General features: G+C 40.4%; 1 protein-coding gene across 5 annotated transcripts in view; it reads left to right on the plus strand.

Annotated features, from left to right (window-relative positions):
- The window catches only part of EFL1 (elongation factor like GTPase 1), a 134,853-nt gene that overhangs the window by 25,937 nt on the left and 82,739 nt on the right, over nt 1-26,177 (plus strand). For all 5 annotated transcript variants that reach the window (XR_010932737.1, XM_067698459.1, XM_067698476.1 and 2 more), the window contains 7 exons: nt 1,404-1,480; nt 2,217-2,353; nt 3,370-3,492; nt 7,369-7,468; nt 11,412-11,563; nt 11,805-11,971; nt 23,129-23,267. Coding sequence is in view for 4 of the 5 variants with exons in the window: in XM_067698459.1 (XP_067554560.1) it covers nt 1,404-1,480; nt 2,217-2,353; nt 3,370-3,492; nt 7,369-7,468; nt 11,412-11,563; nt 11,805-11,971; nt 23,129-23,267 (895 nt within the window). In the remaining variant the exon portion in view is untranslated. The remainder of the gene's footprint in view (nt 1-1,403; nt 1,481-2,216; nt 2,354-3,369; nt 3,493-7,368; nt 7,469-11,411; nt 11,564-11,804; nt 11,972-23,128; nt 23,268-26,177) is intronic.

A 26,177-nucleotide genomic window follows, 5' to 3' on the forward strand; every position in this document is an offset into this window, starting at 1 on the left:
CACTGTGTGGCCCACACTTTATCCCTAGTCTCAGCTGAGGCCTTCTCTCATTGAATGTCAGTCACCATGCTTCGCTGATGTGGAGAGGCAGGTGCTCCCTGGAGCATTTCATTCTATCGATTGAGGTGATGTAAGGCTGCTGAATCACATAGCCTCAGAGAATGCTTTTCTTGAAGATTTTTTTTTTAATGTAAAATTCAGGATTTTATAAATTCATTCTCATTGAAGAGTATATATATTCCCTTAAGAAGGTATTTATAAGTATAAAGCTATAGGAAAGAAAAAATATCAGAAGCCAGCACTGCTAATGCTGTGGTTTTCATTTCTTTCATTCTTTCTGGATAGATACATACATCCCTCAGTTGAGATTTTGCTGTTTATATAATATAGCTGCTTTTCTGCTTGACATATTGTGAACATCTTCCGTTGCCATTAAAATCTTTCTATAAACAGTGTATTTAAGAAGGAGCCAGTGTATGAAGTGGGAAAAAGCATGGTTTGAGAATCCAACTCTGTTTGAATCTCAGCTCCACCACTTACTAGTTCTGTGACATTTGTCTCAGTTTTTTTCATCTGCAAATTGGAGATAGTAATATTTACAGGGTGGTTAGGATGATTATATGAACTATCCAAGAAAAGCCTTTAGAACAGTTCCTGTCACATAAGGACCCTATTACATCATTTACATAATCATTCTACATAAATGTAGAATCTACATAAATCCTGTAAGATTGGACATAGTTTTTATTTCTGTTTCACGAATATTTCAATATTTTAAGTAAAGCTGTGGTGGGCATCTTGATAAATACATTTTTATGTCTTGACAATGAGCTTTTTCTAACCAGGCATTCAAAGGTAATGGCCTAATTTCCCAATACCTTGCCAATAGTTCTTGAGAAAGAGGGTATCAGTTTATATTCCAGCTCTTGTATATTATCCATCTCAAAGTGCTCTTGCTATTATTTTGTACAGTTTGGTAAGAGAAATAATAGGGGGTTTTTTTTGTTTTTTTTAATATCTTCTTCCTTGAAGTTGAACATTTTTCATGTTTAAGAACATTCTTTAGAACAAAGTCCATGGAAATTTTAGAGTGAAGTTTTAGCTCTCAGCTTGGGTATCATGTATTTCTTTGATGGCAGTGTAAGGACAACTGCAGTGATATAGCCCCCAAATGGTCTTGTTTGTGAAGTCCATGGTTCCTGGAGGAAGAGGACAGTGGGTTGTTACTGATTGTGGATTATTGGCTTTTTAGAGCATTCTTATAGCTACTTTCCTCCACTTTTCTGTTGAGTAAATATTTTCTGGTAGAAATGAAACACTGATAATAAAACATGTCAAGAATGAATATGTAAGATACCGATGAAATATTCAGAAATTTAAGCCCATTCATCCTTTTTTTGCAGGCAAAAGGAAAGAAACCTTTATTTGTACAGTTGATCCTGGAAAATATATGGAGTTTGTATGATGCTGTCTTGAAAAAGTAAGGCTGTTATAAATTGTTACATAAATTAGGCAGTATAATTTGCCTCACTTTTCAGTTTGATGAGTCACACTTCAGAAAGCTGAGATAGACTGAAAAAATGAACAGAGCCTTTACAGAGGAGTTGATTACAGGGCTTGGAAACAATTTAAAGGAGTATGTGTAACCCAAGTAAAGGGTGACAGGAGGGAGAGAACAGCCATATTTTATAGAGTGCTGAGGTGAAGAGATATAAAGGATGGAAAGAAACATTAGACTTTTGTTTATACAAACTCAGTTTAAAATAAAATAGTAATTGTAGTAGGAAAGGTGCTTGATATCAAGGATCACTAATGGGGCACTTGGGGGGAAAACTTGCCTGATACAAGTGGAAAAGAATGTTTGCTTCAGTAAATTTCTAAGTTGTTCCAGAGATGGAATAATGATTTTTTAGTATTTATTTATACAGTTGCTTTACCAGTTGACATAGCTTTTTTAGGGAGATTGTGGAATGGTGCTTCATGGGACGTTTTAAAGAAAAGTTCATTTGGAAGTGTATGGGTAGAGGTTGAGCAGTTTTCTCCTGTGGCAGGAGCCCCTTCAAGCGTTTTTATTTTTTTGTAGTAAAAGTAATACATTAGGAATAAATGTGTCAAACAATGTTGAGTCCCTTTTCCTCACTGCTCCTTTGTGTCTTTATGTGATCTTTCTCTCTCCTCACCCCTCACCCCCCACCCATCCTGTACGTTTACTATAGGGACAAAGAAAAAATTGATAAAATCGTGACTTCTTTAGGATTAAAAATTGGAGCCCGAGAGGCACGGCATTCAGACCCTAAAGTTCAGATCAATGCTATTTGCAGTCAGTGGCTTCCCATATCTCAGGCTGTTCTTGGTATCCTTTATTTTAATGGTTTTTAATGCAATCATAGATTTGACTAAACAAGAAAAACCAGTGTGTTATTGGCAATGTGGAAATCCTCTGAAAATAACGCATTTCCATCCAAAGTCTTCTGGGGTTATTTAAGGTTCCACCATGAAACTGTATTAAGTACTTTAAAAATGAATATATTAATATTAAATAGGACTAATACTAATATCAACCTGAATGTTCTTAAAAAATGTTTCTAGTTTTTGTTTAGTAATCTGTAAAATAAAAACTTTTAGACTAAGATTTACATATAAGTAGATAATTTAGATGTTTGTGTTAGGATCACTGGTTCATTTTATTTATTTATTTTTGAATTTTATTTTATTTATTTTTTTATACAGCACTGGTTCATTTTAGACCCATATTTTCGTTAGCTTGTTGATACTTCCTCTCACATTAGTGATTCCAAAAAGACTTGATTTTAAATGGCTTACATTAACTAAAGTGATTTTATAGATGAATTTAGACTGTCTTCTCTTCCTTGACCTGTGTGTACTCAGCCGTACCCCTGCAGTGGGCTGGGGGTGCAGTGTCCTGGGAGTGAACCAGCAGTGGATCTCAGAGCTGTGATAGACACATACCCCTACAGTGACACTTGCTCTGGTGGGGGACCTTCTTGTATCATAGCTTGTGGCTGATGGTTGTTTTATACCAGTTTATGAAACCACATAAAAGATTTTGAGGACTTAAAAGGTCACAGTTAGCCGTGCTCCTAAGTTCTGTTGTCCTTCCTCACTTGTTCCATAGGATGTCAGTGTTAGAATATCTATCATGAGGATCCTTTCTGGGCTCTAGAGTGTCCATGAACTCCCTGAAATTGTATCCATGTTTTGAGATGTGATATATGGTGTAGTGCTGCCTTATAGTCCAGGCATCTTATACACATACGTTGTTACCTCAGTATTTAGTGCATACTGTGACTCTCTGCCATGGTGGAGGGCACTTGCTCAAGGTTTTGAGTCCTTAACAGCAGACTTCAGCTATGGTGTGTCAGAAACTTCCTAGTCCCCTTGATATTACAGCCGAGAGAGTGGAGAAACTGATGTGCGCAGGATCGCAAACATTTGATTCTCTTCCACCGGAAACCCAGGCACTGAAAGCAGGTGAGGTAAAGATGAACACAGCAGGTAACATATTTTTGAGTCCTAAGTCCAGACTACTCTAGACCAATTTGCTAAATGCTAGTTTGCTAAATGGCCAATTCCACAGACAAACAATTTCACAAACATTTCACCAGTTGCCTTTTGTTTTCTAACATTTCAGTTTTGCTAGAGCCATTTTGCTCTGCCAGTGGAGTGGGGATACCAGAGGCTCTGAGACCGCTACCTTTTGCCCTGATCACATTTCATAATCTTATAATCATGCTGTATTCCATCCTCCTAAATAGCCAGGAATGTGTTCCTAAAGTGCCACAGCACCACCATTTTGTGTCCCCAGGGACTGTGGAAAAGGGATTTCAGGGGCTGTGCTGCTCTTTTTTTTTTTTTTTCTTTTGCGGTACGCGGGCCTCTCACCGTTGTGGCCTCTCCCGTTGCGGAGCACAGGCTCTGGACGCGCAGGCTCAGCGGCCATGGCTCACGGGCCCAGCTGCTCCGCGGCACGTGGGATCTTCCCGGACTGGGGCACGAACCCGCGTCCCCTGCATCGGCAGGCGGACTCTCAACCACTGCGCCACCAGGGAAGCCCAGTGCTGCTCTTTTGAAGCCCCGTATATGCGCTCCCCAGGAGAGGGATCCTCCCGTTCCAGGCTCCGTGTGGCTCCATGAAATGCATGTGTATGTACTCACTTTCTCCTGTCCTTTTTCTCCCAATCTACTGACTTTGTAGCCCCTGCCCCCCAAGTCACTGCTGTGCTCAGGGCCACTGTTGACTGTCCTTTGTTATACCTTTCAGCCAGTTCTCAATCCTCATCTGACTAGATCCATCACTACCATTTGACATGGTCGATCACTCCTTCCTCCTTGAGTCATTTTTTTCCTTGACTTCTAGGCTTCCACATACTCCTACTTTCTCCCTGTCTCCCTGGCTATTTATTCTTTTTTCTTTTTTTTTTTAAAAAAACAGAAAAATCAAACAGAAGTTTAATAACATATATACATGGGACAGACCCAGGAAAACAGAATAACTGGCCGAAACCCTCACCTTAAATACTGTGAGTGGTTTAGGACTTCAAAGGGGAGGAAGGCAATTCACATGAAGATGGAAAAGCAAAAGTTTGGTTGAAAAGAATGTTTGCTGGGCTGTGCAGAGACTCTGGGACACAGAGTGGACTCTGATCTCTAGGTCCTTCCAGTTTTCCCCACCACACCTGTCCCATATTCTTTGCAGTGATAGCTGCATATTCTTTTCTGGTGATAGCTCTATTCTGGGACCAGGTCCTTTATCTAAATTCTTTAGGCAGCTAAGGGGACATAAAAAGAAAGACTTCCTGAGTCTTCTGCTTCTTAAAAATAATCAGCCTAAATTAATCCTCATGCCAGAGAAACACATTCTGGGGTGGCAAATTTTGCTCTTCAACAGTTCTCCCTTTGAAACGTCTTCAAGGAGTGTCACAGTCCAGAAGCTGAGTTCGTAGATTGTTCCATCTCATTAAACCAGTCTCAGTCCTGACAGTAAGTCTGTCTAGTTAAATTCATTTCTGGAGGCAGTGATGCAGGTGGGCTCTCAAAGTTAGGCTTATAAGGTGCAAGCAATCGGGTCTTATAAGAGGCATTTCTATGGAGACAGAAGAAAAAGGTTAATGGTTGGAGCAAATTATAAACCAACTTCTGAACCTAGGAGGCAGCCAGTCAAGATTTCTAGATGTCAGAGTCAAGTATCATCTGCATTGTGAAATGTCGTTGATGATGTCTTTGAGTGTTCAGGTAAACTTTCTGAGCGGCTTACACAGCAACGGGCCTGAAGATTGTCTAAACATGGGATGTTGTGTGGTGGTCTCTCTCAAGTGTATTGCAGGTTGTTCAGCTTCAGTTTGCAGGGCTTCAGGAAAGGGGCAGCTTTGGTTCTCAGTGATTCCGAATCAAAAGTGGAAGAAAAATTGGAAATGTGACTTTGGAGAGTTGTAGCCAAATATTTGAGGAAACTAGAAGAATTCAGGATCCAGTCCAGTTTACCAGTAGTAAAACAAAACCTCGAAGATGGTAACAAAACTAAAATCGAATATCCGCAAGTGTGTATTATAGTTTCTATTGAAACATAATTTTTTTTCTCTGAAATCACCCTCATTTCTACCCAAGATAGCCAAATTAAGACTAATTTGTTTGCAAAGTAAGTTTAGTTTCATTAAACTTGGACTGATTATTTTTATAGATCCAGCAAGAATAGCAGCTGACCATATAGGCTCTTTTAAATCTGCTTTGCTGGAACTTTTCATAAGGAATTTCCAGATTGAACTTCTAATAGTCTCTTGAGGCTCCGGACGCGCAGGCTTAGCAGCCATGGCTCACGGGCCCAGCCGCTCCGCGGCATGTGGGATCTTCCCAGACCAGGGCACGAACCCGTGTCCCCTGCATCAGCAGGCGGACTCTGAACCACTGTGCCACCAGGGAAGCCCTGGCTGTTTATTCTTAATCCCTTTTTCCAGTTCCTCTCCATCTCCCTGACTTTTTAACTGTGGGATACCCCAAAGCAAGGCTTAGTCTTTGGACCTCATCTGTTTTCTACCTGCTGATCTTGTCCAGTCTCAAGGCTTTACATGACAACGGCATGCTCTTAATTCCCACATTTATCTCATGCCCTTGCATCGAGTCCATCTGCAAATCCTGTTTACTCTTCCTTTGAAATATATCCAGAACAACTACTTTTCAACATTTCCACTTCTGCCTCCCTGGGTCCTCCCTGGACCATGATCTCTCATCTGGTTATTACAATAGCTTTCCAGCTGGTATCCCTGCTGCTGTTCTTGATAGCCTTTCGTGTTTTCTCAACACTGCAGCCAGGGTGATCCTGTTTAAAATTGAAGTCAGGGCATGTCACTTTGTTCCTCACAGCCTTTCAAAGTTTTCCCTGCCAAGACTTCTGATAGATATTTAATTCTTGCTTCCTTTATTCCTTATTTGAATTTTGTTTTTGTTTTTGTTTTTTCTCTACGTGGGCCTCTCACTGTTGTGGCCTCTCCTGTTGCGGAGCACAGGCTCTGGACGCGCAGGCTCAGCAGCCATGGCCCACGGGCCCAGCCGCTTCGCGGCATGTGGGATCTTCCCGGACCGGGGCACGAACCCGCGTCCCCTGCATCGGCAGGCAGACTTCCAACAACTGCACCACCAGGGAAGCCCCCTTATTTGAATTTTACTGTTGAATTCTTTACATGTGAATTATTTTGATGTGGCGTGATTTTTTTAAAAAATTACTAACCGATGGTTTTTTATCTTAACCAATGGTTTTTTTATGTAGGTTAAGAAAAATGTCAATATGTTGATAGGAAATTGTGTTAAAATTTATAGATTTAGGGGAAATTGACATCTTTATAGTATTGAATCTTAATTCATTTCTAAGGTTTTTGGTTATTATCATGATAAGATATTTTTGTCTGTTTTATTTTCTAACTTGTTTTTGTGAGGGATTGGAAAAGCTACTGGTTTTTATGTATTTTATTAGTAAGCTACCTATTGACTATTGACCTTTGGTAAAATTTCTCAGTTCTATCCCTTCTCCACAGGAAACATTTCTGAGGGCTTATGGTGGGTGGTTAAGCCCGTTTCCTAGCTTTAGTTCTATGTGGGAGTTCCTCCAGCCCTTCTCCCACCCTATCAGTTTTGCTTTTCTTTCCTCATTTCTGCCAGTTCTCTTGCTCTTGCTCTACTATTTTTCTAGCAATTTTATACTTTTCCAGATGCAATTTTTATCATAGTGGTAAAAGATTATAGGTTGCTTATGTATTTAGATGATGCCGTGTTCTAAACTTCGTAATTGTTCTCAGAAGAATCTGGCTCTTTAATAATGGGAAAAAACAGTAACAGTTTTATTTCCTGTCTCTTTAGCTTTTACGAAATGTGGAAGCGAAGACACTGCTCCGGTTATTATCTTTGTTTCCAAAATGTTTGCAGTTGATGCTAAGGCTTTGCCTCAGAATAAGCAAAGGTAAGGATAAAGGCAAAGTTGGGCTGGGCCAGGGAAGTGGTGTAGGTTTGACGGGGCTGCAGTGAGGGTGTGGGTGGGAAGGTGCAGATAATGCTTTCTCTACTCAGCCTGGAATTCATACGCCGCAGCCCCTGCGGGAACATAAAATTTGCAGGGTACTTTATCTTTTTGTGATACCTCTGTGGGAGATGGTTGTTGAAATCAGCTCTGGGACTGTTGATTTGAATTCATGTCAGTTTGAAGAGCAGTAAGAGTAGTGGTAGCCACAGTTAACTTCTATTGAACATCAGGCAGGGTCTAATCTGAGCCTGTCTTGTCTGCCCCAGTAGAGATTGTTGGATGGGTGAGTATCTCTGCTGATCTTCGTGTGTATTGTGCGTGTATGGAGGGAGACGGCTCATTTCTCAAGTTTCCAGAGTCTTGGAGGATCTATTCTACATCGTATGAGTTGGTCATGTGTCTTCCCCTCCTTCCCACCTGCACTGCCCCCCACCCCTCACTAGTATAAATGATTAGATCCCGATCATTTCTTGTGAGAGTTATTGCAGCAGTCTCCTAGCTGGTTCCCCTGCCCCAGTATCTAACTCTGCCAGTCCATTTGCCATCCTTCCTTCAGTATGATTTTGGTGTCTGGAATGAAAAGATTCACTCGATATAGGAGCTTGGAAGCTCCTCTTCTGTGCTATCCACAGCTACTCTGGGGGCATTCTGTGTAACAATTTTTCAAGTAACCTGAGAGAACGGATATAAATATTACTTCTGAAGAAGGTCCTAGTACCTCAGGCAGCATCTCAGATCTTGCTCTTTTATGTTGTAATTAATAATGATGATAACACTAATAATTGGCTGCAGTTTATTAAGCTTATAATATTCCTGCCTCACCATTGATTATGACACTTAGATCTAACAACAGTTCTGCAATGGAACTGTCTAATGTTTCAGTCTTACCTGAGGAAATTAAGAGGCCTTAAAAAGACTAGGTAGTGCACTCAAGGTTACGTAGCTAGAAGGAGGCCAAAGCAGTATTTGAATCTATATCTGTCTAGCTTGAAAACCTATGGTCTTCTACGTCACTGTGTGGAATCTGGCCTATGTCATTCTGCGCAGCTTTTTAAACTCCACCTCTAAATCTAGGCAGGCAGCCTTCCAACCTGCCTGCCCTTTTTAGATTCTGGGCCTTTGCTTTTGCTGTTCTCAACTATACTCTTATCAAATTCTTGCTGAATACTTACTTGCTGATAAGTACCTGTTAGGTAACATCCTATTAGGAGTTTTTGAGGCAGTTCCTCTCCCTCTGAATCCTGAGTCTTTGTGTTCCTTTGGCATCCTTCTTGAGAACCAACTTCTTGTAGTAACAAGACGTGATCTTCAGATAGAAGCCGCGTTCCTTGGTCCCTTGGTTCCCATCATCTCAGCTACCTGGTGGTGTGGTTACTGATCATACCAACTATGGCCAGCTTTCCAGCCCTTTCTCTGACACTCTCCCAGCCCACCCCTTGGCCAGCTTCGCAGAGGCCAGAGCAGGAACATTCAGCTTGGAATCCTGAGGGTGGGTGGTTTTGTGTCGTTGCCTCTTTTCCTTTCTTCTCCAGATTCATCTCCCCAGTCTGCCATTTGACGCTCCAGTCAGCATTCTCACCTCTGGTCTCCTTCATCCCTGCTGTTGCTGACTGCCGTCCCCTCAGAACTGTCATCCATAGTTAGCTCAACTACAGCCTCAATAACTCACTGCCCACAGATGTTCCTTGACTAGTAGAGCTCTGTTTTCTTGCAAATAAATTCCTCTTTATTCTCAATAAATACTAGTTTACACAATGGGTTCTTCATATAAAACCTTGCTGACTTCTCTTCCGTCTGCTCTGTTTACCTCTGCCACCACTCCTGGTACTCACAGCAGTGCCTGGCACATAGTAGACGTTAACTGGATGGATGGATAAACATGTAGATGGACAGCAAGCCTGCATGCATTTGATGCTGATTAGTAAATATAAAATGCTAATCATGTTATGAGCTCAGGCAGAATGAGGATTTACTATATGTGAACAAGTATGCTTCTTTCTTAACCAAAGCTAAAATAAAACCACATTTACTTAATGTGATGATGATTTTATCGTCTTTAATTCCTTCTGGATGGGAGACATAGCCTGATGATAATGAGTATAGAGTTTGGAGTTATCTGTATTTGAATTACGGCTCCTCCATTTATTGTCTATGTCACTTTGGGTCGTTATGTAAATTTCCTAAGCCTCCGTTTCTCGTCTGTAAACTAGGAGTAATAATACCTGTGCCATTTGTTTTGATTAATATGTGCTATAATATACGTAGAGTGAAGAACACAATGTCCGTATCATAGTGATAAGCCCATTGGAAGAGACCGTTTCTCTCCATGTGCTAACAAGTTCATGGGGGGTTTTTTTCCCACCCTGTTTGTAGTAATAATAATGTATTCTGCATTTATATTTTAATTCATACTTTTCAGATACTCGTATAAAAGATTTTAGCAAAAGTCCAGAAACAAGGTAAGTTATCTAAGGATTGATTGAAGGAGCAGCTGGAGTGTGTAGCCTGAAGAAGAGAAGGGGGAGGGGAAGGGCATGAATGCAGATGATTGAAAGGAAAGCAGAGGGGAGAAGTTTTGTTGGATGTTGCTCCAGAAGACAGAACAAGAGCCATGACGAGAAATTATGAGGAAGCAGCTTTTATCCTGTGTTTGAAAGGCCTTTAACATGTAGAGCTTCCAGTAAGGAGGAGCTTATCTCTTGTAGCGAAACTGCCAACAGGTTTGATTGCCTAACGACACCTGAGCAAGCCATTCTCAAAGGTCGCGCTCTCATTTTTTTGTGTCTTACGGCACAGCCCTACCACCTGCATTGGGATGGGTCTGACTAGAAGGGGCCGACTCCTAGAACCGAATTCTTCGATTTCAAGGGGCAGGTGCTAAGGGAGTAGCATTGGTGTCCAGCCCTAGTGGGAGGTCTTGTCTAGCAGGCAGGTGTCTGAAGAGGATAGCAGTGGACAGTCAGTGACTTAAGCGTTCACCTCCCAGGGTAGCCCACACAAAGTAAAAAGGGGTTTTAGGGTACCTGACATCAGGATCTCTAAGAGCATGTGGCCGTTTAGAATGCACGTGGACAGTGCACTCTCAGAATGGCCATCTGAATGGGTTCTAGTGCTTAAGGAGAGAGAAGGGGAATGGGGAATGGCAGGTTGGGAGACGAGATTATCAGCCAGGTGTCAAGTCAGAGACCAGGGGGTGAAGCAGGAATCATAAAATCACAGTGGGGGACAGCAGGGGAGTCAGGCACAAAGTGACAGATCAAGCAACGTGACCCACCCCCCAGATGAACCCCCCAGCAGACAGCCAGACACACCCACGCACTGCCTTTTCTCTGGTGGTACTTGGGTCTAACACAATGACTGATAATCACTATTTGACCTCTTATCCTGATGAGTTGCCAGCGTTCAGCCTGACCCTTCTTCTTGGACCCCAATTCTCCGTGAAGGTATACTTTTGTACTTGAGGAGAAAACCTCAGTTTCTCATTGAAGTCTTATGCTTGTCTCTCTACAGGGGTATTCTGAGCCCCGGTGTCTGTTACTCACACCCTTCCTTTTCCTGTCCTTTGCCTTATTGAGGAGGAACATCGGTACCTAAGAAAGGTTCCGTGCTGTCGTGTGTGGCTCTGTGTGGGGACGTGGGCTCTCGCATGTCAGTTCATAAGCTCAGACTAGCTGAGGATGCAGCATTCTCAGAGAAAGCCCGATAGGCCTTCTCTCCTCTTGCTGCAGTGAGGGAGAGAACTTGGAGAAACCTTCTGCCCAGAAGGGACTGGGGACCAACCGTCATCTTCTCCAACCACGTTAATACTTGCTGTTTCTCTACTGGAAGAGACTGAGAGATGCTTGATGTTGCCAGGTGTTAACGTGTCTGTGGTATCCTGTAGACCTCTCACTCAGGAGGAGATTGCCGAGAGGCATGAGCGTGCAAGACGAAGGCACGCGGAGAAGCTGGCAGCCGCGCAGGGCCAAGCACCCTTGGAGCCCACGCAGGACGGGAGTGCCCTTGAAACGAGTCCACAGGGAGAAGAGCTGAAAGGTATAGCTTTCCCAAATAGGCTTTGGTGAGACGGGATGTTTACTTAACTTGGGACACTCATCCTTTAGCTCTTGGGCTTTTTAGCTTTAAAGGTAGCTTTTATCAGTATACTTTCATTCTTGGTGTTTCCTTGCTGAAACTGGGCTGAATATAGCATATTCCCTGTTCCCTCTGAGTTTCTCAGCAGTCCCTGGATTGGAGAGAGCATTCCTGGCACTCATTATCCTTTGGCTTCTGGCAGGTGATGAGCAAGAGGTGGAGAGTGAGACCCCTAAACCTGTGCCCCAGGAAGGAAATGACCGAGAGGCTTTTATTGCATTTGCTCGAGTATTCAGTGGCGTGGCTCGAAGAGGAAAGAAAATTTTCGTCTTGGGGCCCAAATACAGTCCTCTTGAGTTTTTGCAGCGGGTAAGAATTGGAAGTAAAACGTTAGTTTATTGTTTCAGGGTTCTGATACTTTGTCAGATTGGTTGAGATTGGTGATTACCTTATTAGTAGATTTATTTTGTCTCTAGAAAGGCACATTCAGGTGAATCCATGTACTTCCTCTTGTGTTAATTCAGTAACATTTGGTAAATCTGTCTCGCTTAGTAGCATTTAGGAAATTAAACCAGTATGTGAACCAAGTTTTCAAACCTTATTTAGTTAATTATAAGGCTTTTCTGCTCAAGGCTAGAGGAAGGAACTGGTAAGAACAGATGTCATGTTGGAGCCAGGGCAATAGCAGATGTTCAAGAAATATAAAGATCCAAAAACTAGGTGGTACAGGCCAAAGGCATGGGCAGTGAGCAGGTGATAGGCAACAGTTTCTTGGCAGGCAGATCCCAGAAATTGATCAGGAGGGTCTGAAAGTCAGTGAACAGCCAGCATCTAAATATGTCTGAGCCAAAGGGCAAGTAAGAAACCACAAGCTAGAGCCGTCAGAACATTTTTGGACATAAACCAGGTATATATGTAGTAAATAAATGATAAAGGTCATAGGATGAATGCCAGAGGTCCAGGGAGCCAGTCAGGATCAGCAAGAAGCAGTAAGTTAGGAGCTTCTAAGACGTGCAGCGTCACGAGCAGAAAAGCACGTGCTCCTCTCCTTGCAGGTTAACCAGGGGAGCTGCTGTATGAATGAGAGAGAGGGAGATGGCAGTTGACAGAAGTCTGTGCCGTCAGCTGCCTTGCTTTGAATGCTAATTCCATCAGTTTTAGCAGTCTGATCCTTGGACATTGCAGTGCTGAGTGGTGGCTAAGCAGTTCGTGCTAGTCTGTAACATGTTTGGATTTAGCAAGAAGGAGCGCAGCAGTTGGTGTGTATAGGGTTAGCTTTTATGGGAGGGAGAAAGTGCTGTGATGGCATGTATAAAAATCCATCGATGATCATCTTACCATCTTGGTTTACACATAATTGATAGTTTGTTATTTATCAGAAAGGGTGCTCTTGGTTAATTTTTTTCCTTTTTTACTCTCTAAACTGTCAAGAGGAGTAAGAAATTGTTATTTAGTGAAACACTGATTTATTGGGCATTAGAAATTCCACGAGCACTCCAGTTTGTCTTCTGTACGTAGTGTATCTTTGCTCTCGTGGGGCTCAGGATTGAAGTCAACTGCTTATGTGTCAGATGACTAAAGCAGGAATGATAAAATGAATTGACAGCACGAATGACTCCTTATTTCAGTAATTGGATCCCCGTAAAACCTAATTTCAGCTACCTAAAAAAAAAAAGTGAATATTTCAGACATATCCCTTCCTGGAATTTTGTGTTTATCCTTTGTATTATTTTTTTCTATCGCTGCATGTTACAGATGACCACAAATTTAGCAGCTTAAAACAATACATGTTTTCTCATCTCACAGTTTTGTTTTCGTTTTTTAATTGGTCCTGCCTTCCAGTGCAGCCCAGAGCAAAGCCACTCTGCCTTATCAAGCACACACTCTGTGTACTTTACTTAATCCTTACCACCATCATCACTCAACCATCCTGCCATGAGTTTAGTATTATTTTACTATTTTCTTTTTACAAATGAGAAACCGGAGACTCAAAGAGTTTAAAAAACTTGCCCAAAGTCACACAGCTAGGAAGTGTTGGGTCAGGGCTTTGAATTCATATCCGTATGGCCCCCAAAGCCTGTGCTTTTTCCACTACACCAGGGGTTCTCAAAGTGTGATCCCAAGACAAGACCAGCAGTACCGGCATCTCCTGTGAACTTGTTAGAAGTGCAGATTCTCAGGCGCTGCTCCAGATCTACTGAAGAAGGCATTCTGGGGGGTTAGACCCAGGAATCTGTTTTAATAATCCTTCCTGGTGATTTCCTTGCCTGTTCAAGTTTCAGAACCACTGCCTACCATTCTGCTTCCCCACCTGGCTGCTGCTTCTGTTCACATCTGACCAAGAATTTATAGGTGACTTCTCTAGGGCTGGACATTACTATGTCTCTGGAGCAGAATGTGCTGCGCACACACACCCTTCCCCCAAACACATACACACACGTACTCGGTAACCAGAGTCTTTTTTTTTTTTGCGGTACACGGGCCTCTCACCGTTGTGGCCTCTCCCGTTGCGGAGCACAGGCTCCGGACGCGCAGGCTCAGTGGCCATGGCTCACGGGCCCAGCCGCTCCGCGGCATGTGGGATCTTCCCGGACCTGGGCACGAACCCGCGTCCCCTGCATCGTCATGCGGACGCTCAACCACTGCGCTACCAGGGAAGCCCCAGAGTCATTTTTAAAACTGCAGATATGATGTATCCCTTTCCTACTTAAAGTTCTTCAGTGTCTCCCCAATGCACTAAGGAGAAAGCCCAAACTCCTCAGTGTGGCTTTTGTGTGATGTATCCCTTACCTGTTTTCCAGCCTCCTGTCTACACAGACCTATTCATGTTTGCTACTCACATGAACTAGGAATGTTGTCATCACCTGGGAGCTTGTTAGAAATACAGAATCTCAGGCCCCACCCCAGACCTGCTGAATCAGACTCTGCATTTTTTTTTTTAAACATCAACCTTAAGTTTATTTCTTTTTGAATTTTATTTTATCTGTTTTTTTATACAGCAGGTTCTTATTAGTTATCCATTTTATACTTATTAGTGTATACATGTCAATCCCAATCTCCCAATTCATCCCACCACCACCACCCCCCACCCCCCCAGCCACTTTGTCCCCCTTGGTGTCCATACGTCTCTACATCTGTGTCTCTATTTCTGCCCTGCAAACCAGTTCATCTGTACCATTTTTCTAGGTTCCACATATATGCTTTAATATACGATATTTGTTTTTCTGTTTGACTTACTTCACTCTGTATGACAGTCACTAGATCCATCCACGTCTCTACAGATGACCCAGTTTCGTTCCTTTTTATGGCTGAGTAATATTTCATTGTGTATATGTACCACTTCTTCTTTATCCATTCGTCTGTCGATGGGCATTTAGGTTGCTTCCATGACCTGGCTATTGTAAATAGTGCTGCAGTGAATATTGGGGTGCATGCGTGGTTTTGAATTACGGTTTTATCTGGGTATATGCACAGTAATGGGATCGCTGGGACATATGGTAATTCTGTTCTCAGTTTTTAAGGAACCTCCATACTGTTCTCCATAGTGGAGAACAGAAATTCCCACCAACAGTGCAAGAGGGTTCCCTTTTCTCCACACCCTCTCCAGCATTTTTTGTTTGTAGATTTTCTAATGATGCCTATTCTAACTGGTGTGAGGTGATACCTCATTGTAGTTTTGATTTGCATTTCTCTAATAATCAGTAATGTTGAGCAGCTTTTCATGTGCTTCTTGGCCATATGTATGTCTTCTTTGGAGAACTGTCTATTTAGGTCTTCTGCCCATTTTTGGATTGGGTTGTTTGCTTTTTTAATATTGAGCTGCATGAGTTGTTTGTATATTTTGGAGATTAATCCTTTGTCTGTTGATTCGTTTGCAAATATTTTCTCCCATTCTGAGGGTTGTCTTTTCGTCTTGTTTGTAGTTTCCTTTGCTTTGCAAAAGCTGTTAATTTTCATTAGGTCCCATTTGTTTATTTTTGTTTTTATTTCCATTACTCTAGGAGATGGATCAAAAAAGATCTTGCTGTGATTTATGTCAAAGAGTGTTCTTCCTATGTTTTCCTCTAAGAGTTTTAGAGTGTCTGGTCTTACGGGTAGGCCTCTAATCCATTTTGAGTCTATTTTTGTGTATGGTGTTAGGGAGTGTTCTACTTTCATTCTTTTACATGTAGCTGTCCAGTTTTCCCAGCACCACTTATTGAAGAGAATGTCTTTTCTCCATTGTATATCCTTGCCTCGTTTGTCATAGATTAGTTGACCATAGGTGCGTGGGTTTATCTCTGGGCTTTCTGTCCTGTTCCATTGATCTATATTTCTGGTTTTGTGCCAGTACCACATTGTCTTGATTACTGTAGCTTTGTAGTATAGTCTGAATTCAGGGAATCTGATTCCTCCATCTCCGTTTTTTCCCTCAAGACTACTTTTGCTATTCGGGGTCTTTTGTGTCTCCATACAAATTTTAAGATTGTTTGTTCTAGTTCTGTAAAAAATGCCATTGGTCATTTGATAGGGATTGCATTGAATCTGTAGATTGCTTTGGGTAGTATAGTCATTTTCAAAATATTGATTCTTCCAATCCAAGAATATGGTATATCTCTCCATCTGTTTGTATCATCTTTAATTTCTTTCATCAGTGTCTTATAGTTTTCTGCATACAGGTCTTTTGTCTCCCTAGGTAGGTTTATTCCTAGGTATTTTATTCTAGGAATGCAAGAGATTTCTGTGCATTCATTTTGTATCCTGCAACTTTACCAAATTCGCTGATTAGCTCTAGTAGTTTTCTGGTGGCATCTTTAGGATTCTCTATGTATAGTATCATGTCATCTGCAAACAGTGACAGTTTTACTTCTTCTTTTCCAATTTGTACTCCTTTTATTTCTTCTTCTTCTCTGATTGCCATGGGTAGGACTTCCAAAACGAATAATAGTGGCGAGAGTGAAATCCTTGTCTTGTTCCTGATCTTAGAGGAAATGCTTTCAGTTTTTCACCATTGAGAATGATGTTTGCTGTGGGTTTGTTGTATATGGCCTTTATTATGTTGAGGTAGGTTCCCTCTATGCCCACTTTCTGGAGAGTTTTTATCATAAATGGGTGGTGAATTTTGTCAGAAGCTTTTCTGCATCTATTGAGATGATCACATGGTTTTTAAGATATTGTTAAAGATGGTGTATCACATTGATTGATTTGTGTGTATTGAAAAATCCTTGCATCCCTGGGATCAATCCCACTTGATCATGGTGTATGATCCTTTTAATGTGTTGTTGCATTCTGTCTGCTCGTATTTTGTTGAGAAGTTTTACATCTATATTCATCAGTGATATTGGTCTGTAATTTTCTTTTTTTGCAGTATCTTTGTCTGGATTTGGTATCAGGGTGATGGTGGCCTCCTAGAATGAGTTTGGGAGTGTTCCTTCCTCTGCAATTTTTTGGAAGAGTTTGAGAAGGATGGGTGTTAGATTGTCTCTAAATGTTTGATAGAATTCACCTGTGAAGCCATCTGGTCCTGGACATTTGTTTGTTGGAAGATTTTTTTTTTTTTTTTTTTTTTTACAGTACGCGGGCCTCTCACTGCTGTGGCCTCTCCCGTTGCGGAGCACGGGCTCCGGACGCGCAGGCTCAGCGGCCATGGCTCACGGGCCCAGCCGCTCCACGGCACGTGGGATCCTCCTGGACTGGGGCACGAACCCATGTCCCCTGCATCGGCAAGCAGACTCTCAACCACTGCGCCACCAGGGAAGCCCTGTTGGAAGATTTTTAATCACAGTTTTAATTTCATTGCTTGTGATTGGTCTGTTCATATTTTCTATTTCTTTCTGGTTCAGTCTTCGAAGGTTATAGCTTTCTAAGAATTTCTCCATTTCTTCCAGGTTGTCCATTTTATTGGCAAACAGTTGCTCGTAGTAGTCTCTTAGGATGCTTTGTATTTCTGCAGTGTCTGTTGTAACTTCTCCTTTTTAATTTCTAATTTTATTGATTTGAGTCCTCTCCCTCTTTTTCTTGATGAGTCTGGCTAATGGTTTATCAATTTTGTTTATCTTCTCAAAGAACCAGCTTTTAGTTCTATTGATCTTTGCTATTGTTTTCTTTGTTTCTATTTCATTTATTTCTGCTCTGATCTTTATGATTTCTTTCCTTCTGCTAACTTTGGGTTTTGTTTGTTCTTCTTTCTCTAGTTCCTTTAGGTGTCAGGTTAGATTGTTTACTTGAGAATTTTCTAGTTTCTTGAGGTAGGCTTGTATTGCTATAAACTTCCCTCTTAGAACTGCTTTTGCTGCATCCCATAGGTTTTGGATCATCATGTTTTCATTGTCATTTGTCTCTAGGTATGTTTTGATTTCCTCTTTGATTTCTTCAGTGATCTCTTGGTTATTTAGTAACGTATTGTTTCTCCTCCATGTGTTTGTGCTTTTTACGTTTTTTTCCCTGTAATTGATTTCTAATCTCATAGTGTTGTGGTCAGCAAAGATGCTTGATATGATCTCAGTTTTTTAAAATTTATTGAGGCTTGATTTGTGACCCAAGATGTGATCTATCCTGGAGATTGTTCCATGTGCACTTGAGGAGAAAGTGTAATCTGCTGTTTTTGGATGGAACGTCCTATAAATATCAATTAAATCTGTCTGGTCTGTTGTGTCATTTAAAACATGTGTTTCCTTATTAATTTCCTGTTTGGATGATCTGTCCATTGGTGTAAGTGAGGTGTTAAAGTCCCCCACTATTATGTTACTGTTGATTTCCTCTTTTATAGCTGTTAGCAGTTGCTTTATGTATTGAGGTGTTCCTGTGTTAGGTGCATATATATTTATAATTGTTATATCTTCTTCTTGGATTGATCCCTTGATCGTTATGTAGTGTCCTTCCTCATCTCTTGTGACATTCTTTATTTTAAAGTATTTTATCTGATATGAGTATTGCCACTCCAGCTTTCTTTTGATTTCCTTTTGCATGGAATATCTTTTTCCATCCCCTCACTTTCAGTCTGTATGTGTCCCTAGGTCTGAAGTGGGTCTCTTGTAGACAGCATATATATGGGTCTTTTTTTTGTATCCATTCAGCAAGCCTGTGTCTTTTGGTTGGAGCATTTAATCACATTTAAGGTAATCATCGATATGTATGTTCCTATGACCATTTTCTTAATTGTTATGGGTTTGTGTTTGTAGGTCCTTTTCTTCTGTTGTGTTTCCCACTTAGAGAAGTTGCTTCAGCATTTGTTGTAGAGCTGGTTTGGTGGTGCTGAATTCTCTTAGCTTTTGCTTGTCTGTAAAGCTTTTGATTTCTCCATCGAATCTGAATGAGATCCTTGCTGGGTAGAGTAATCTTGGTTGTAGGTTCTTCCCTTTCGTCACTTTAAATATGTCATGGCACTCCCTTCTGGCTCATGAGAGTTTCTGCTGAGAAATCACCTGTTAACCTTACGGAGTTCCCTTGTATGCTATTTGTCATTTTTCCCTTGTTGCTTTCAGTAACTTTTCTTTGTGTTTAATTTTTGCCAGTTTGATTACTATGTATCTCGGCATGTTTATCCTTGGGTTTATCCTGCCTGGGAGTCTCCGCGCTCCCTGGACTTGGGTGGCTATTTGCTTTCCCATGTTAGGGAAGTTTTCGACTATAATCTCTTCAAATATTTTCTCGGGTCCTTTTTCTGTCTCTTCACCTTCTGGGACGCCTATAATGCGAATGTTGTTGCATTTAATGTTGTCCCAGAGGTCTCTTAGGCTGTCTTCAGTTCTTTTCATTCTTTTTTCTTTATTCTGTTCCACAGCAGTGAATTCCACCATTCTGTCTTCCAGGTCACTTATCTGTTCTTCCGCCTCGATTATTCTGCTATTGATTCCTTCCTGTGTATTTTTCATTTCAGTTATTGTATTGTTCATCTCTGTTTGTTCTTTAGTTCTTCTAGGTCTTTGTTAAACATTTCTTGCATCTTTTCTATCTTTGCCTCCATTCTTTTTCTGAGGTCCTGGATCGTCTTCACTATCATTATTCTGAATTCTTTTTCTAGAAGGTTGCCTATCTCCACTTCATTTAGTTGTTTTTCTGGGGTTTTATCTTGTTCCTTCACGTGGTACAAAGTTCTCTGCCTTTTCATTTTGTCTATCTTTCTGTGAATGTGGTTTTCCTTCCACAGGCTGCAGAATTGTAGTTCTCTTGCTTCTGCTCTCTCATCTCACAGTTTCTGTGGATTAGGATTCCAAATACAGCTTATCTAGTCCTGCTTAGGGTCTCACAAAGCTGCAGTGAGAGTGTTGACTGAGTTGTATTCTCATCTGGAGGCTTAGCTGGGGAAGTATCTGCCTCCAGACTTCCTTAGGTTGTTGGCAGGATTCATATCCTTGTAACTGTGAGCCTGAGGGCCCCAGATTCTTTTGGCTGCTGTCAGCTCCTAGAGGCTCCCTGCAGTTTCCTGTCATGTGGACTCTTCCAGCCTGGATGCTTACTTCATCAGGCCCGAGAGGAGACTGTACAGTGAATTTACTGGCAAGACAGAGTCTTGTGTGACCTGAGGTCATCGTGAGAGTGACATCCCATCACCTTTGCCATATTCCCTTGGTGAGAAGCAAGTCACAGGCCCCACTCACACTGAGGGGGAAGGGATTGCACAAGGAGGTGAACACCAGGAGGCAGGGATCATAGGAGGACCGCCTTTAGTCTGTCTGCTCCATCCTTCTGTTGCTTTTCCCTATAGTTTTACAACCTGTGTGTGCATTACTAAAGAATATCCTGTTTGTGTACTTTGCTTAAATGGAATCTTACTGTAGTTATTCTCCAGTTTGCTTTTTAACTTAACATTGTGAGGTAAATTTATGTTGATGCTTATCCTGTAGTTCATTTATTGTTCACTGCTGCATTGTATTTCATTATAGAAATATTTATCCATTTTCCTTTGAATATGTATTTCGGCTGCTTTCCTTTTGTGCTAATCGAAACAATGCTACATTGAATATTTTTGTACATCTTCCTTGTGCATATTTGCAAAAAATTCAAGGTAATATGCCCATAGTGGAATTGCCTGTGTGTATCTTCAGCTTAACTGGATAATTCCAAATTGTCTTCCAAAGTAGTTCTGACCTACACTCCCAGCAGCAGTGTTTAACAGTGCCGGTTATTCCGCGTCCTCTCCAAAATTTGGTATTGTCAGACTTTTAATTTTTGCTAATCAGATGGGTATGATATGATGTTTTGTTATGGTTTCAATGTACATTTTCCTTATTACTCTTTTAACGTTTAGTGGTCATTTTTGTTTTCTCTTATGAAGGTATCTCTTTGGGTCATTTGCATAATTTTCTGTTGTACAATATATACTTTTTAATATTGGCTTTTATATATTCTGTATATTAATTTTGTATATTCTTCTGTGTATTCTGAATACTAATTCCTTGTCATTTTTAAGTTTTGCAAATTCCTTCTTCAGTTTGGAACTTGTCACACTTCTTATTTAGTGTCTTTCAGTAGACAGTAGTTCTTAATTTTAATGTAGTTGAATTCATCAGTCTTTCCCATTATGGGTTTTATTTTTTGTAACTTGTTTAAGAAAATTAAAATTATGACTACACTGAAGACACAAAATTTTCTGTTTTCTTCTAAAGTTTAATGTTTGCCTTTCATGTTTAAATGTTTAAGTCAGTGTTTGTATTATATATGGTATGAAAAAGGGATCCAATTTGATTTTTGTCCGCATACAAATAACCAGTTGTTCCAACACCATTAATTGAATAATTCTATCTTTACCCACTAATCCTCTTTGTCAATTCTGTAATAAATCAAATTTTACATGTACATTGGTCTGTTTCTGGAGTATTAGACTTCATCTTTTCTGTTTGTCTGTCACTGTCTCTATTCAGTGTTGTCTTCTTTTCTACATGTTTTGACATCTAAAAGGCCAAATTCCTCTACCTTGTTTTTCTTTGTATCTCGTTTATTCCTAACTCTCTACTCTTCTCTATAAACTTTACAGTCATCTTGTCAGGTTCCATGAAAAGTCCTGTGGAGACTTTGGTATTGATTTAAATCAGTACATGTATGGCACTAGTCAACATTTTGCAATGCTGAATCTTTCTATCCATGAATGTATTAGGTATAGCTCTTCACTTATTTAGGTCATTTAAAATGTTTTTTATTAAAGTTTTATCATTTACTCTATAAAAATCTTTAATCACTTTTGTTACTAATTCCTAGCTCTCTTATATTTTGTTGATATTGTAAAAGTTACTGTTTTAAAAATATATATTTTTTCTGTTGCTGATTTATAGACATACAGTTAATTAAGTTTTGTATATTGGTCTGTGACCATCTTGCTAAATTGTCTTAGTCATTATAATTCATCTGTAGTTTGCTTTAAGTGAATGATCATACTGTCTATGAATAATTCTGTTTCTTCCAATTTGATCCTTGTGTTTTAAATTTCTTCCACCCTATCTTCAGAGCTCCCCTGCAGAGTTGTCCCTGAGTCAGAACATGTACATTCAAATGTATCAGGTGCCTGAAAGGTCATCATTTTCATGAAGTTTCCAGGTCTACCCTAACACGTTATCTTCTCCCTCCTCTGAGATTTCATGAATTTACTTGCCTGTACTGCTTTTGTGTCACTCACTCTACGTTTGCAGTGGTAATTATCTTTGTATATGTTATGTCTTGGACGTTTTATTCTCCTCCTGGCACCGGCACAGTGCCTTGGGCCTTTCGGTATCAAAGATAAGTTGGTTCCTTGGTTGAAATGCTTTCAGGGCACTTGCATTTATATGGAGGTCACTGAATAATTCGAGACAATATCTTGAATAATTTGAGATAGTATCTCCATAAGAATAAATGTGATGTAGGGCGAGTTCATAAATCTCTTATCCCTGTAGCATATCTTTGCATGTGAGTGTGCTGTGTCTTCTCATGAGTCCCTAATATTTCACAGCATGCTCTCTTCCGGATGAGCAGTGTAGGATATAATATCAATAGCAGTTGTTTGGCCATTACATGGCATGTTTATTACGTCTAACTGCTCTTCCAGAGTTACTCATTTTCATCTTGCTCAGCATTAGCACCAGCCCTTGTTGAATGCTTAAAGGATATTATAATAGGATTATAATTGACATGACATTATAATAATATTATTACGATTTTAAGTGGTAATAGTAATAATGAGCATTGAAATAATAGCCTAGTGGTCACCAGAACTCGTGTTTGACATGGTTCATGTAAATACTAGCAAAGGGCTATGGGGATTTTTGTTTGTTAGTTAATGTGGTGCTACCAGGTCACAACAGAATTTATATTACTTAGCCATAAAGCTTATGATTATGTGGAATTCTTGACAATTTTTGAATATTTGAGAGGTTTCACTATTTCAGAATTTATTCATAAACTGAGACTTATTTTTGTATCATGCCATTTCAGATTTACATGTTTCAGGTTTACATGCAATATGACTGCACTATATCTTACTTTTGAATAAAGTAACTTTGTAGGTATTAACTAATCTTTTCATTTGATGCCTTCTAACTTATCTTCCTTTATTTATTTTATTTTTTTGCCTAGGTGCCATTAGGCTTCTCAGCTCCATTAGATGACCTTCCCCCGGTCCCCCACATGGCATGCTGTACCCTGGAAAACCTGTATCTTCTGATGGGAAGGGAACTGGAAGATCTAGAGAAGGTACCTCCAGGAAATGTGCTAGGTAGGGTGGTGCTATGTATTATATCTGTAGTCCATTCTGAGAGATTACCTGTCATACAAACTAAGTGAAGTCTTCAAAGGAAATGGCTTTGACCTCGTTTTTGGTTTGTTTATTTTTGTCCGGTGTCCTTAGGCTTTAACTTAGTGCGTTTGAGTAATTAGCATGCATAACAATAGCTTGCTGTAAATTATGGTAGTTCTACTTTAAAAAAAGTAATCTGTGAATGCTCTGTCCTAAGCTGGGGTTCTATTTGTTTGGGAGCAAGAAGGAGAATTCCTGCTCACATTAAAGTCAGTCTAGATGAACAAGACACTTCTGGTTCTAAATTATCGGAAACTATTCTGATGTAGAGGTCTATTTTCTCGCAATATTTTTTATCCATTGAATGTTGCTTTATATTATATATCCATAAGTACTCCTCCTTATCTCCATAATGTTTATTACTTGCTTGGCTTCTGCTCTTTGTGTGCAGAATTCACATTTTAAGGTCCTTAGTGCAATCCTAAAGACTTAGCCTAAGGAATTTCCCTTGGATCATCACAGGAACCTGAGTGTGTTGTGGAATGTTGTATCCCATTCTGAACCCTTAGGGTCCTTGTCAGCTATAGAGCTATTTATTGGGTGATTGCTTGGGCTGGGGATTCTTTTTATGTTTTAGAGAAATGATCTAGACTACTGGTCCAGAACAGCTGGATTTTGTCCACTTCAGTCCAGGAAATATGCCAAAGCATTTTGACGCTCCCTTGCTGAGACACATTCTTTCTTAAATTTTTTCATTCCTTTTCTGTTGTTGTTTTGTGCTTTTGGTATGAAATTAGTAGAATTCCTAGCTTCTCATCAGTATTACCCATTCTTTTCACCCCTTTGGAAAATGCTATTGAACCTTAACAATTGATATAACTTTATGAGCTTCCGTAGCCAGAAAAATATTTTATCAGGAAGGACATGGGAAGATGAATGGAAAACACCCTAGTTTTGTTTATAAGCCTTCCTTGGGATTACTGTATTTCTCTTGATTCAATTAATTTTGTTTCTTAAATGGAAGGTGAGGTGGAAGATCTCTTAACACAATGTTCAAGTGAAAGAAAAGGTATTGAATAAAGGGTTGAGTGAATGGTTTTTATAATATCCCCTCCAGTTAAGACTCATTGTTTGTGCTCTTTCCCCAGTAGAGGTTAGGAACTTGACATGCAATAGTTCTGGTTTCCTTCTTTCTGTTTCTAGATTTCCATATGCTGTTCAGGACTGAGGTCAGCTAGGTTATAAGTAGGGAAACCATCTCTCTTTCGTCTGCTTCCTAAGGCAGCCCTTAACGCTGCCATCTGCTACAGGAGACCTACTACAAGTTAAAACTGTCTTCATCTTGGAGAAAAGAGACATGCCTCATTCTCTTTTACTGATCTTTTAAAACATTTTGAGGGACTTCCCTGGTGGCGCAGTGGTTGAGAGTCCACCTGCCGATGCAGGGGACACGGGATCGTGCCCCGGTCCAGGAAGATCCCACATGCCGCAGAGCGGCTGGGCCCATGAGCCATGGCCGCTGAGCCTGCGTGTCCGGGGCCTGTGCTCCGCAGCGGGAGAGGCCACAACAGTGAGAGGCCCACGTACTGCAAAAAAAAAAAAAAAACATTTTGGGGTGGTGCTACGAGCTAGGGTGGTGGAGGTGATTAAACATTCATTTACCAAATTCAGTGATAAAAAAATAACATAGATGGACACCCAACTTTGGGACAAAATGGATTAAGGAGAAAAGCCAGATTTATTTTATTTAAGAATTAGGATTGTATTTAGCTGCAGGTAACCAAAAAACCAACTGCATAGTCTTAAACTTCACTCAGTAGGAAGTTTAAGATAGAGGGCAGAGAGTTGAGGGCTGATGGGATGGTTCTCTTATGTCATCAGGGAGCCAGGTTCCTTGTCTTTGCCTGTTTGCAATCCTCAGCTGTGGCTTTTGTCCCCAGGAACCAAGATGGCTCCTGCATCTCCAGGAATCACATCAACATTCCTGGCAGGAAGAGGGCACAAGGGCTAAAGGCCTTCTCATAGCACTGATGTTTTTATTTGGGAAGAAATGCCCTCTTAGTGACCAATGTATATATCCTCATTTCTTTGTAATTTTGTCATATGATCACCCCTAGCTGCAATGAAGGCCAAGGATTGAGTCTCTTATAGTCTCTACAATTAAGGCAAGGGATATTGGGGTTGTGAATGGCTTTTGAATAGCCAGTCCATACTGTCAGCCACATTTCCTCCACATTGCCCTGGTGTTGCCTGAGGCCCCTTCATTAAGGTTCTGTTTCTTTACATTAAGGAGGAAGATAGTCTTCCAGAATGATTATAAATGTAACATTGAAGGGGTTGGAATCCAGCCAACCACTTTGACTTACCTTCTGAATTGAAGCAGATAGTAATTGTTTTCCTTCTGTTAATCCAAATCTAATGGAGCCCCATGCCTGACTAGAGAACATGAGTATACCAAAATTCTGGTCATAGTTTTGCCACTAACTAGTTATATGGCCTCAGGCCGACTGTATAACCTTTCTGGTCCTCAGTTTTGCCACATGATGTGGACTAGAGTAATTTTTACCAACATTTCTAATAGTAAAAATAGAACAGCTACTTTAATTTCTTTTTCTTAGAAGACTATTTATGGACTCCCAGGGCTGCTTTTGTTATATTTATCATACATTCTAAACTTTAAGGACAGAACATTAAATAGCATCGTATGGATACATTTTATTGCTGTAGCTGTAAAATATAAACAAGATCGTATTTTGTACATCTTGTTTGTAAAATACATGCATACAAATGTAAAAATAAAGTACAAACAAAATTCAAGTTTAAAATTGCCATTATATTATGGCAGGTTGACATTTCAGTGAGGATGGAGTAAGATACAAATTCTTAGTA

Source organism: Pseudorca crassidens, chromosome 1 (assembly GCF_039906515.1).
Source record: "Pseudorca crassidens isolate mPseCra1 chromosome 1, mPseCra1.hap1, whole genome shotgun sequence".
Classification (NCBI taxonomy): domain Eukaryota; kingdom Metazoa; phylum Chordata; class Mammalia; order Artiodactyla; family Delphinidae; genus Pseudorca; species Pseudorca crassidens.